The sequence below is a fragment of the Lolium perenne genome, chromosome 4 (genome assembly GCF_019359855.2).
Source record: "Lolium perenne isolate Kyuss_39 chromosome 4, Kyuss_2.0, whole genome shotgun sequence".
In the NCBI taxonomy this organism is placed as follows: Eukaryota; Viridiplantae; Streptophyta; class Magnoliopsida; order Poales; family Poaceae; genus Lolium; species Lolium perenne.
In genome coordinates, this window is record NC_067247.2 from 46237472 (window position 1) to 46251052 (window position 13581).

The window sequence follows — 13581 nt, forward strand, 5'->3', positions numbered from 1 at the left end:
GATACTGCGAGCATCCTTGAACCTCTCCATCAATTCAGGAAGAGTTTTTGGTTGGACGTTCCGAGGAAACATGGAGTTGTAAACCATGGACAAGGTCTTGGTACGAAGTCAAGGAAATCGCGAGTTTGAGAGGCGCGATCTTGAAATCTGACAATTTGGCGGGTCCTCTCCGGGGTAGCCCAAAACAACGAACCATGGTCCAGGGAAAGATTAACAAGGAGGGTTGTCCTAGCATTTACCCTCTCTTCCTCGGCAGCAGCATCAACAAAGGCACCTATCAAAACAAAGAAGTGGAAACCTCTAAGAAACAATAGCATGAAGATAAAGAATATCAGCGGACGAAACAGGCATACCCGACATATCTGCACTGGCTTCATTCATTAATTCGAGCATGAAATTTTCTCGAGTAGTTGCCTTTTCAGCCTCGGAAGCAGCAATTTCCTTAGCAGCCACGGCTTCGTGAGCTTGTTGAAGAGCAATTTTTCGGCTTCGGATGACTTACGAGATTGCTCCATCATCACAAGTGTTTGCTTCTTCGCATACTGAAGTTGCTGCCGAAGTTCATCCAGTTCTTGCGACAAGGTATCGTCGACAAAGTGCGATATCGCAAAAGCTCTCCTCGCACGAGAAGAAGGCGATACATTGGAAGGAGCGGAAGTTGGAGTATAGTTATCAAATATCAACTGAAATTTAGACAAGACAACATCAAATGACAGATAGAGTTTTTCATTAATTTCTTGGAATCATTACAAGGGCACTACAGTAGAGCTAAAGAAATGAGTGTCGCCAAAAAACAACTACTTTGGCAACAAAAGCAAAAGAAACAGAAAAAGAAACAAGGAGGCATGCAACTAGACCTCCGGCCTCGAGGAGCTAGGAGTCGAAGCTGGCTTGATCCCCAGATACGCCAAGATCTTCTTAGTGTTGGGCTTGGCTGCCTTGATCAGCGACCTCCATCTCGAATGCTCTATCTGGCTGGTGTCGCCAACCTTCATCCAATCAAGCGTCTGTTGGCTGTCAGCAACCAGGGCAACAAGATTTCGACAAAGAACCTTCATATTCTCCTGACGCATCTTCAATCCCAGGTCTTCCGACGAATTGAAAAGCTTGGCAAGGGCAAGGAAAGTCGAAGGTTCCTCTTTCTTCGGGAAGAAGTAGGGGAACAACGCCGACAAACTTGCACTGGCATTGGCCACGCCTTCACGAATTTCGCGCCCATGGAACTCCAGAAGAGAAAGTGCATCAAGGAGAGGGTCATTGACGGGATTCTCCAGATCAAAATCTTGGTTTGTTTGGGCTGCCACACGAGACAAACCATTAGTCAAAAACCAAGAAACAGGAAGTACAATAGAAGGGGTTGATGATATTACTCAGCGTACGTCGACTTTGCGACTTCAGACGCTTGATGATCTCTTGTTCACGCACAGTTTGTGCAGTTTTCTGCTCATCTAAGGCAGATTCGGCATCTTTGAGCCTTCTCTGCAGCTCCTCGACACTAGCAGCTTTCACCTTGGCTTCATCAACCTCGGCCTTGGCTTTGCTAGCAGCAAGTTCAGCTTTCTTGCGAGCCGCCTCACTTTGCTCGAGTTTTTGAGCAAGTGCGTCGACACGTTCGTTGGCCTCTGAAAGTTTTTCTGTCGAGATATGAAAAAGAAAGAAAAGAAAGATCAAAAAATAGCGACAAGCAACAGGAATAGAAAGTCAAAGAAAAATAGCAAGTATAAAAGTCGTTACCTTCGGCTCTGGCGGCATATTCACGGTACCCAACAAATTGGGACCCGATCCGAAGAAGCTCTTTGATCATTGGCTGTTCAAAGGTAAGTACATCAAAAGAAACGTCGGCATGAAAAAGAGAAAAGGTGTGAAAAAACAAAATAAGGAAAATATAGATGCCGACAAACTTACATCATCTAAGAGCAGAGTCGACGAACTGCCCAACTGAGGGGCAGGATCAACAATCTTTTCAACCCGTGCCCTTTTTGGTGAAGGGGCACGGGGGCTCGAAGGAGGAGTAGATGTATCAACATTTTGTTGAGGAGGCGACGATTCCTCCCCTTCAACTGGTTTTTCTGAAATAACTAAAGTATGTGACGTGCTCGTTCGAGCAGCCACATCTAAAGTTGGTGTTTCTTCATCATCACTGTGACAAAATAGTGGCAGCATAAAAAGCAAGGCAAAATAAAATTCTTCAAATAGAAAAGGAAAAGAGCAAGGAACCTACGAGCTGATGATACTCTCGATATATGGATCATAAGCTGCTTTTCGAGGTGAAGGAGCAGTTTCTTCGGGTTTCGAGGTCCCGGAATCTTCGGCATTGCTCCTTTTCCTTTTGCTCTTCGGAGAAACAGCAGGAGGAGGAGATTGTGCTGATGTTGTATCTTCAGAGGCAGCATCCTTCTCAGTAGATCCCGCAGATTTTCGAGAATCTGCGGGTTCATTCACAAAAGAGGGGGTCTCCTGGTTGACATCATCGACAACGGCTCTTTCTTCGACCTCTCCATCCTCAGGAAGAGGAGGAAGGGAAGCCATAGTAGGATGATTCTACAAAGAAATAGTGACAAAAGAGAATAAGTGAGATACCACTGCAAATAAGATACGAGGAACAGTTCAAAACAAGATAAAACTTCGAGAAGACAAAATACCTCGGGAAGAGGATTGGAAGCACTGTATGGTTCCACTCGACAGGAGGAGGGAATAGGATCCTTCTTGCCTAATCGAGAAATTCTTCGAACCAATTTTTCCAAGTCCTTTACGTAAAGATCACCGGAGATTCTGTTGGCGTCATTTTCACCAGAATACGTCCAAAGGGGATTTTTGCGAGCCTGAAGAGGCTGCACTCTAATCCTAAGGAAGTAGGCAGTAATTTGAACACCAGATAGCTCTTTGCCTCGAGTGTTTTGAAGATGACGGATACGAGCCATGAGCGCCTCTGTCGCTTTTTTCTCTTCTTCAGAAGCTTCGGCATCCCAGGAACGGCGACGCTGAATCCTGGCACTTCCGTCGAAAGGAACTATGTTGTGCTCCACAGAATTGGCGCTTTCTTCGTGGATGTAGAGCCATCTCTTGCGCCATCCTTGGACAGAGTCGGGAAACTTGACGTCGAAGTAATCGACATCAGTGCGGACACAGATAACAACGCCACCTATGTTATAGGTGACGTTGTGAGAGCCATTGCGGCGGAGGCAGAAAATACGCTTCCACAGAGCCCAATTAGGAGGGACTCCGAGGAAGCATTCGCAAAGGGTGATAAAAATAGAAATGTGGAGGATGGAATTGGGAGTCAGTTGGTGCAGCTGAATCCCATAAACAAAGAGAAGACCGCGGAGAAAATCATGAATTGGGGTAGAGAGGCCACGGATGAGATGATCAACAAAACTAACCCGATACTCCATTGGAGGCTTGGGGTAGCTTTCTTCGCTAGGAAAGCGGATGGCGTCCTCCTTCGTCATGAGGCCGAGCCTCTTCAGCGTGTTGATGTCTTGATTGGAGATTTTGGATCTCTCCCACTCAAAATCCTCGGCGGCCATCTTGGATTCCGGCGTGCTGTGGCGAGTCAGACGCGTGCGCGGTGGCATCAACGGCGATGGGCGAGCAATGTATGTGCGTACGGAAGATTGGAGAGAGTTGGGCGCAGGGAAGTTTTGCGAAAAGGAACAGGTGAGCGGCGCAAGCGAGGGGATGAACGAAGGTTGAAGAAGGGTTTATATAAGATTCGGGTGAAGCAGTGTGCCGTTGGATGAAGAAATCGTGTGGTGAGGATGGATCTTCTAGACACAAGGGCAAAAGAGTATTTTTACTGAAATAGGCGTTACCGTACGTGCGCCAGGAAAAGCGGAGGACGTGTGTCCACTACTTGCACGACGTGTCAACGTGGTGAAAGCAATGGACCCACAGGACAGAAAATTCACGACTACTTGTCAAGGATGAAGTAAATTTGATTAAGTGAAGAATGTCGACAAGGAAGTATTCAGAGATTGGCGACAGGATGAAATATTCAATACTTCGGGAGCCTTTGATCAAATACAAGTTTTTGCCCAAATGCTCGGGGGCTACTCCGACAAAAAGTAAAATTTCGAGTATGACAATATAGAAAATGTTGAGCCTACAACCAAGCACAAGTTCTTGGCTGTAGCCTCGGGGGCTACTCCCATCGGGAGCGCTGTTCGCGCACCCGAGAAATATAAAAATAAAGAGAGAAAAGAAGAAGAAGAGGAAAGAGTTCATATTGCGAAATAATGACAAAATAGCGACAAGGTGGAATAAAATGTTGAGCCTACAACCAAGCACAAGTTCTTGGCTGTAGCCTCGGGGGCTACTCCCATCGGGAACGCTGTTCGCGTGCCCGATGAAATTAACAAAGGAAAAATAGAAGAGCAAGAGAGTATATTTCGAGTTATAATTAACTCTACATATACTCCCATCGGGAGAACAATATAAGTCATATTTGACTCAATAAAATGTGCCATTCCAACAGCCGGAAAAGCACTCGACAATATATTCTCAGGACGCCAAAGTTGCGATCAATTTCTGAATGCCGCAAATTTGCGAAGGTAAGACCCCAGAATCCATTCTGCTGGGCGTGGCATCGCCAAAGACTGCGCTCTGCTACTTTTATCCGTATCAACAGATACGAAGAAAAATCCTAACGGACGCGTTAGGTACCCGATAAATTTGACTGGGACTCGACAGAATGGTAAGACCTTAAGCGGCACCTGTCGAAGTTTACACCAGTATCCCGAGATCATGTCCAGGGACGTGATTTTGAAGTAGGTTTTTGCGGATTGCCACTAGAGCAGTTAACTAGTACCTGATCCGTCAGATGAACTAGCCCCAATTACCAATATCCCTGTACAATATAGAATTTTATGAGAAGAAATATAGAAAGTTAAGGCTTTCGGGTAAAAATAAACAGTGGAGATTTTCCCTGACTTTACAATTCAAGCAAAATCTCGGGGGCTACTGACATAGGCATCCCAAATGGGCCTGCCGAATATAGTACCCGGGGTTTATTGAAGGCCCACTACCCGAAGAATAAGAAGATTCGGGAGCCCAAGATGCGTTTAAGGAAGAAATAGAGTTGTAATAGGAAGTGTTGTTTGTAATCTGGCGGGACGAGTTAGAAACCGTCCCGGACTCTGTAAACTTGTATAGCACGAGTCCCTCGGCTTCACCTCATATATAAGGGGGAGTCGAGGGACAAAAGAGAGAACCGAATCATTGTCTGCAAACCCTAGTTTTCACAATCGTCGAGTACTTTTCGGCTGAAACCTTCGAGATCTACTTACCCTCTACTTCTAACTAAACCCTAGCCTACAATCCATAGGCATTGACAAGTTAATCCCCTGTCACCGCCAGCTCGAAGGCTCTGGGCCGCTGGCAAGGTGGACTCGGTGTCCGCCGGCTCGTGCTGAAGAGCACCCGGAAGTGGTCGCTGAGGACCGCCAGCTCGAAGGCTCTGGGCCGCTGGCAAGGTGGACTCGGTGTCCGCCGGCTCGTGCTGAAGTGCACGCGTAAGTGGTCGCTGAGGACCGCCAGCTCGAAGGCTCTGGGCCGCTGGCAAGGTGGACTCGGTGTCCGCCGGCTCGTGCTGAAGAGCACCCGGAAGTGGTCGCTGAAGACCGCCAGCTCGAAGGCTCTGGGCCGCTGGCAAGGTGGACTCGGTGTCCGCCGGCTCGTGCTGAAGAGCACCCGGAAGTGGTCGCTGAGGACCGCCAGCTCGAAGGCTCTGGGCCGCTGGCAAGGTGGACTCGGTGTCCGCCGGCTCGTGCTGAAGAGCACCCGGAAGTGGTCGCTGAGGACCGCCAGCTCGAAGGCTCTGGGCCGCTAGCAAGGTGGACTCGGTGTCCGCCGGCTCGTGCTGAAGAGCACCCGGAAGGTGGACCTTGGGGTCCGCCAACTCGATGAAGTCCATCGGAGATAGTCATATAAGAGACAAAGTTAGTCAGTAAAGACATATAATATGTGCAGCCTTAGCAGTGCTAGCTTTATGTAGAGGGATGTTGGCTCGGTTTCGTCCGAGCCCCCTGGAGTCATTTTCATGTCCCCCCCGCTCTTTGGCTTTTTCTCTTGCCAGCCATACAGCCGGATTGCGGTCTGTAGCTAGGTCAAGAGTGGGCCGCAAAGTGGAGCGCACAGTACTTAGACTTTGAGGGGCGGACTCATTCGAGCTACATCGGCGAAGGCCGGGATGCCCAAGGTGATCTCTCTTTGGACGTTGTTCATGTGAGGCGACCTCCAGCTTTTGCTCTTGCTAGCCATGAAGCCGGGTTGCGGACAACAGCTGAGTCGAAGAGTGGGCCTTTGGTACCGTACACACTACTAAGCCGTCTGTGGGATAGAGCATCGTGGACCAACCGGCGAGCCCCCGGGACGAGTTGAGTCGGTCCGGGGTTAAGCAGCGAAGTGCGGCGGAAGAAGGGGTAGCCCCCGAGTGTAACTCGGGTTACCCGGCTGAGCAGCGGTGTGGAGAGTTACTCAACGATACTTACATTTTGTTTTCGCTGTGGGATTGATCTCGATAGTGATGACGAGTTGTGGAAGCCGTAGCGGCGAGGGAGTGGCTGGTGGCCTCAGCCGGCTTGGCTCCGGCCGGCCAAGCCATCAAACGCGCTGCGGGTGGCGCTGAGGGGCACAGCCGGCAGGCGAGTCGGTGCAAGCGCGGCCGGAAGAGGGCGAAGGCGCAGCCGGTGGCGGTGGAGGCGCGGCCGAAAGAGGGCGCGGAGGCGCAGCCGGTGTGAGAGGGGACAGCCCCCGAGTGTCTCTCGGGGTGGCCGATTCACGCGCGCGGGGAAGTGTCGATGGCTGATGGCCTCAGCCGGCTTGACTCCAGCCGGCCAAGCTACCAAACGCGCTGCAGATGTACGAGTCGATGCAGATTCCGGCTGCTCAGGTTCAGCCGGGCGAGCGACCAAACGCGCTCGGGCTGGTTCAGTCGGTGCAGGCTCCACTCATCCCATTCCCAGCCGGCCTGGACAGGCGGAACCGGTACGAGCGGAGTCGAGCGACCAACCAAACAGACCCAGCCCCAGCCGGGTTAAGGACAACCCGCCCAGCCGGCACTAGTGCAGCCGGCTCGATCGATCGAACATCAAGTCGGCGGCATGTTTTCAGCCGGATATAATATTTTTCTTTTTCCAACCGGTGAAGTATTTTCTGCCGGAGCATTCTTTTTCCAACCGGCGAAGTATTTTCTGCCGGAGCATTTTTTTTTTTTTTTAGCCAGCAGCTTATTTCTCTTTTTTTTTTTTTTTTTTTTTCACCCGGCCACTTCTCAAACCGGGTCCACTTTCCCTTTTACCTTTCTTTTTCCACAATTGGTAGAAGACGATGGCGCGAGCCTGCAGCCGGCCTGGTCGCGGCGGTGCAGCCGGCCGAGGGCGCGCAGGGCGCAGCCGTTGTGGCGGGCGGTGTAGGAGGCCGTGGCGGTTGTATCGCCGCCGAAGCCGGACAGGGCATGGCGCGTGCGTGGGCGCGGCGCTGCTGCTATTCAGAGCGGAGCGGGTCGACGGAGGAGCGAGCCGGTGGCAGCGAGAAGGGCCGGGGCGAAGCTGGCCGCGGAGATCGCGGGCTAACCGGGCGGCACCGCTGCCGCGCGCATGTGCGCGAGCGGGTGCCCCTTGCTGCCATGCGCCGCTGCAGCCCTGCTGCTACGTGCATGCGCTGCCAGCTGCTCGGTTGGTGCTGCTACTTGCTGCTTGCACGGGCGTATGACGCGACGTGGGTGCCGCGAAGCCGGAAGAGGGCAGCAGCTGGAGTTGGAGGTGCGTAGCGGGATCAGCGAAGCCGGCAGCTGGCCTGGGCGTGGTCGAAGAAGAGGTCGTGGGCGCGGGCGCAGCCGGTGGCACGCGGAAGCCGGCGGTGGCAAGTCGGATGACGCGTTCGCACGGCGCTGCTGCTACTTGCAGAGGAGCAGGCGCTGAGGTGCAGCTGCTGTTGGCGGAGTCGGACGCCGCGGTGCTGTTGTTGCGGGGCGCGGAGCGGGCGGCTGCTACAGGCCGGAGGAGAGCTCCACGCGGGGCAGCACGACGCGGGCGGCCGGAGGATGCTGCGGAGGTCGACGGGGCGCAGGCCCTGGCGGCGCGGATGGACGATGATGCGGCCGCGATTGCCGCTGCTGCTTGCGCGCGCGAGCGCTGCAGCTTGTATGTACGATGAACTGTGCTTGGCTCTTGCTATTTTCTTGAGTGCTAGTGCTAGCTAGCTGTTTTGGCTGCGCGGATGCTGCCAGCTGCTGCTGCTCACACGGATGAGCTAGCGCTTGGGCGCTGATGCGGTTGCGCGCGTAGGAGGATGGAGCCGCAGTGGAGAGGACAGAGCCCGGTTGAGGGGGAACGGCGGTGCGGGCGAGTTGCCTGCTGCTGGCTGTTCGCGCGCAGGTGCGCGAGGTGCTGCTGCTGCTCGTGGCCGCTTACGGCTGCCTGGCTTGCTGTGCGCTGCGCAGCTTCTGCTGCTACCGCATGCGGGCGAGGCCAAGCCCCCAGGCGCTGTTGGGGACCCAGGTGCTGGTGAAGAAGATGGAGCCGTGGCGGCGGAGGCCGCGGCGGTGGCGATGACTGTGAAGCCGAGCCCAGAGAGAGCGGCGATGCCGGCGGCGTTGAAGGCCGCGGCGGTGAAGCCGTGCCCGGAGAAGGCGGTGATGCCGGCGGCGTTGAAGGCCGCGGCGGTAACGATGATGAGGAAGGGTCCCGTCCAGACGAACTCCGGTCGGCGCCACTATAAGCCCCACGGTGGGCGCCAAATGTCGTGGTATCGTCACGGCATATGCCATAGGGTGGCTAATCGAAGGTGGTTCCTGTATGGGCGTCGACGGTATCCGGATGCGGGATTGGTACACAGCACGCGGTGATGTACCCAGGTTCAGGGCCCTCGCGGTGGAGGTAAAACCCCTACTCCTGCATGTCTGATGTATATGACAGTATATGGTGTTACATAGTTGCTCCTTGAGCTGTTTGTCCTGAGAAGGAAGAAGCTACTGTGAGCTAAGAGGAGCCTGGCCGGCTTGAAGGGAGCCTGGCCGGCTTGGGAAATGCTCGTACGTGAGCTCCCAGAGAGAATGAGAGAGAGGGAGGGCAGCGCTGGCCCCTTTTTTGCCATTAGCCTGAAGGGCTCTCCCTGGTGTGCCTTATATAGGCCTGGCACCCAGGGGACAAGAGATGGCCCACATGCACTGTAGCTGATATGACTACTGGGGTTCCATCAACTGTACGTATAGTAGCACTATTGCTCTGCAGTACGCTACTCTGAGTCTATCGATAGCTGGACGTGTACGTAGACTAGCACGATGCCTTGTCTCCGATCGTTGTCTAGCAGGAGGATCCAATGCATGGGCTCGTACGTGACTTGGTCCTTATCTTTGTCAACGATCTGGTCCCTGCTTGAAGGAGCTGGAGCCGGCCTTGATCAATAGAGGAAGTGGCTGTTTGGCCAGCAGGCACGTACGTGGGCAGCTGGATGCTGCATGGAGGATGGCCGCACCTGGGCGAGCCGGCCACGGAGCTCCCGACCCGGGCGATGGAGCGATCACTGCTCCAGGCGACCGCATGCCCCAGCCGGACCTGGAGCGAACAAGCAGGCCAGGGCCTCGCAGGAGCTGTGGAAGCAGGATGGGCCGCGGGGAGCCGGGAGTCGGCCCAGCCGCGGGGAGCCGGGAGTCGGCCCAGCCGCGGGCCGAGGCCGGAAGCTGGCCCCAGAAGGGCTCCAGCCGGAAGCCGGCCCAGGTGCGGAAGGGCGAGTCGGCCCAGGAGGGGCGCACCCGGACGGGCCGCGGGGCGCACAGCCGGAAGCCGGCCCAGGCCCCGTCTCTTCTTCTTTTATCTTCTTATCTTCATATCTTTTGATCCGCTGCATATTTTCTTGATCCGCGAACTCCTGCGCGCTCGTTAGCTCGAGGACTTTGCCATACTGGGGGTCATTCCCCCGACAGGTTGTGTTGTTTTAGAATCATAAGCAAGTGGTATAATAAAGCATAGTAATCAATTGAGAGCACACAAGGAATGATAGTTGGCATAATGTTAACAAGTAAAGATCAGTTGTCAAGTTTAATTCCTATAGTGTATGGTTGATGATTACTTGTTATGTACTTCAAAAGAATAACTTTTGAAGAACATGTTCTTTACTAAAGAACAAGTATGACAATTAGGGTTGTGGAGTTCTATGGTTTATTATGGTTTCATCTAGTTTCTATAGTAGGTATTAGATGGATCACAACCTAGTTGGATTCATCAACACCAGGGGCTTGTAGGTTGAGTTAAGCCTAGGCATCCTAAGTAATTATTCATACGAGGTTGCTATCAAGATTGGTTTATCTCGTTGGTGATAGCTAGCTAGGGTTTATAAGTCCTTATAAGAAGGTTTGATGATGATTTTCTATTTACTTCAAAAGAATAACTTTTGAAGAACATACTTCTTAAATAATAAGAAGTATATCCATTAGGGTTGGGGTGGTCTAGACTTTACTGATGGTTCTATTAATTAAGGAATATTTGGCCCCTAAATAGGTTGGTTGATAAGTATCCAACACTAGTAGGGTTTGGTGGAATATGGTTGGGTAATGCTCAGGATTTGACATAGTTGCTCCTGAGGTTCATCATATTGGTGTGATGCTAAGCATGGTTAATTAAGGTAGTTATCTTTAAGAATAGGAACTAAGGTTTACACTTGGTTGATTTTAGTTGATCATCTAGTTGTATTTGGATGAGAACATAGAATAGCAATTTAACTAGTGATAGGGTTCTTACATTTTATGTGGTCATGGCCATTCTTTAATTGCTATTATGGTTCTATGTTTGAAAAGAAAGTATCATGATCACATGTTCTAACCTAGGGTTTAGGTTAGAAGCAAGTTATGGTTCATATGAACTAATGGGCTAGGGTTCCTAATTGAATTAGGGTTTTGGAGTTTCTCATACAATTATGAGGTTGTGATCTTTATTCACTATGGAATTAGGGTTTACTAATCATCATATAGTTCTTAGCTTGATAACCTCATTATAAAGTTGAAGTTATTAATAACTTTGAATTAAAAATAATATTGGATTTGACTTTATCTTATTTTTAAAGAATTAATAATTAAGACAATTATTAATTAGGGTTTAAATCCCTCTAATAATTATTTAACAAATAATAAATAAAGAAAATTAGTTTTAATGTTTTCTTTATTTATTTACTGGTTTTTATTTACTTTTGGAAATTTTACTAATTATTGAATTTTAATTGAATTTAGAATTAATATTAAAGGCTTAAATAACAAATATTAAGTAATTAAATTTGTATTAAAAACAAAAATTTCATTTTATATTTTTATTGGATAGAGTTTATTTTAAGGATCATTTTGATATCACATTTGGTATTTTTCAGAATTTAAATGAATTTGATTTATTTCTGTAAAGTTGCAGCAATTTGTGAGATTTGAATTTAAATTGAAAATAACTAAAGCTACACGGACAGGACACCCACACAGTCCATGACTGGTGGGCCGTGTCCATGTTGGCGGCCACGTGGTGCCGACGTGGCAACCAAGTACCTCACCGGCGGCCAGAGGTGGACTTCGCCGGCGATGCAGGGTTCCCGCGAGGCTGTGCCTGTGCTTGTTGGAAAGAGGACGCTGATACGTCTCCGACGTATCGATAATTTCTTATGTTCCATGCCACATTATTGATGATATCTACATGTTATATGCACATTTTATGTCATATTTATGCATTTTCTGGAACTAACCTATTAACAAGATGCCGAAGTGCCAGTTCCTGTTTTCTGCTGTTTTTGGTTCCAGAAATCCTAGTAAGGAAATATTCTCGGAATCGGACGAAATCAAGACCCAGCATCCTATTTTTCCACGAAGCTTCCAGAACACCCGGGAAGGACCAGAGGGGGGCCACAGGCCCACGGGACCATAGGCCGGCGCGGCCTGGGTGTGGCCCGCGCCACCCTATGGTGCCGCCGCCTCTTCGACCCTCTGACGCCGCCTCTTCGCCTATAAGAAGCCCCTGGACCTAAAACCTCGATACGGAAAAACCACGGTACGAGAAACCTTCCAGAGCTGCCGCCATCGCGAAGCCAAGATCTGGGGGACAGGAGTCTCTGTTCCGGCACGCCGCCGGGATGGGGAAGTGCCCCCGGAAGGCTCCTCCATCGACACCACCGCCATCTCCATCAACGCTGCTGTCTCCCATGAGGAGGGAGTAGTTCTCCATCAAGGCTCGGGGCTATACCGGTAGCTATGTGGTTAATCTCTCTCCTATGTACTTCAATACAATAATCTCATGAGCTGCCTTACATGATTGAGATTCATATGATGATGCTTGTAATCTAGATGTCACTATGCTAGTCAAGTGGGTTTTACTTATGTGATCTCCGGGGACTCCTTGTCCCACGTGTGTAAAGGTGACTAGTGTGTGCACCGTGTGGGTCTCTTAGGCTATATTTCACAGAATACTTATTCACTGTATGAATGGCGTAGTGAAGTGCTTATTTATATCTCTTTATGATTGCAATGTGTTTTGTATCACAATTCATCTATGTGCTACTCTAGTGATGTTATTAAAGTAGTCTATTCCTCCTGCATGGTGTAAAGGTGACTAGTGTGTGCACCGTGTGGTTCTTGTCGTAGGCTATGATCATGATCTCTTGTAGATTGTGGAGTTAATTATCACTATGATGGTATTGATGTGATCTATTTGGTTATGTTGATCTTTCATGCACTCTAAGGTTATTTAAATATGAACATTGAATTGTGGAGCTTGTTAACTCCGGCATTGAGGGTTCGTGTAATCCTACGCAATTAGTGGTGTTCATCATCCAACAAGAGAGTGTAGAGTATGCATTTATCTATTCTGTTATGTGATCAAAGTTGAGAGTGTCCACTAGTGAAAGTATGATCCCTAGGCCTTGTTCCTAAATACTGCTATCGCTGCTTGTTTACTGTCCTGGGCAAAGCACTTTTCTGGTGCCGTTGCCACTGCTCATACTTATTTATACCACCTGTATTTCACTATCTCTTCGCCGAACTAGTGCACCTATTAGGTGTGTTGGGGACACAAGAGACTTCTTGCTTTTTGGTTGCAGGGTTGCATGAGAGGGATATCTTTGACCTCTTCCTCCCTGAGTTCGATAAACCTTGGGTGATCCACTTAAGGGAAACTTGCTGCTGTTCTACAAACCTCTGCTCTTGGAGGCCCAACACTGTCTACAAGAATAGAAGCTCCCGTAGACATCAAGCTATTTTCTGGCGCCGTTGCCGGGGAACGAAGGAAAGCTACACCATTTCCTCCCTCGTCAACCACGCGCCAGTTGTGGACAGCAAGCTATTTTCTGGCGCCGTTGCCGGGGAGGAAAGGTAAAAGGTACTCACACTCCGGATCTCGGCTACTAAGCTATTTTCGCCATTGTAAGTACTCGAAGCTATTTCCTTTAGATCCTGCAATTGCATCTTTTTGTTTCTTGTTTACACTAGTTTGGCATAATGGACAACAATGAGCTTCTTATTCTATTTCCTGATTTAAAACATGGATTGTTTGATGCGAAAATAAAAAAACCTATGAAATCTTATTTGCATGCTGGTAGTAATATTAGTATGAACGCTTT

General features: G+C 49.9%; 1 protein-coding gene across 1 annotated transcript; it reads right to left on the minus strand.

Moving 5' to 3' along the window:
* Positions 1 to 746: 746 nt before the first annotated feature.
* On the minus strand, positions 747 to 2216 carry LOC127292369 (uncharacterized). The gene is made up of 5 exons (XM_071828936.1): positions 1906 to 2216; positions 1735 to 1807; positions 1380 to 1634; positions 990 to 1297; positions 747 to 797 (listed from the first exon to the last, which is right to left on the minus strand). Exons 1-5 carry the CDS (start codon positions 2161 to 2163, stop codon positions 747 to 749), a joined length of 945 nt encoding a protein of 314 aa, XP_071685037.1. The 5' UTR covers positions 2164 to 2216.
* Positions 2217 to 13581: the final 11365 nt, after the last annotated feature.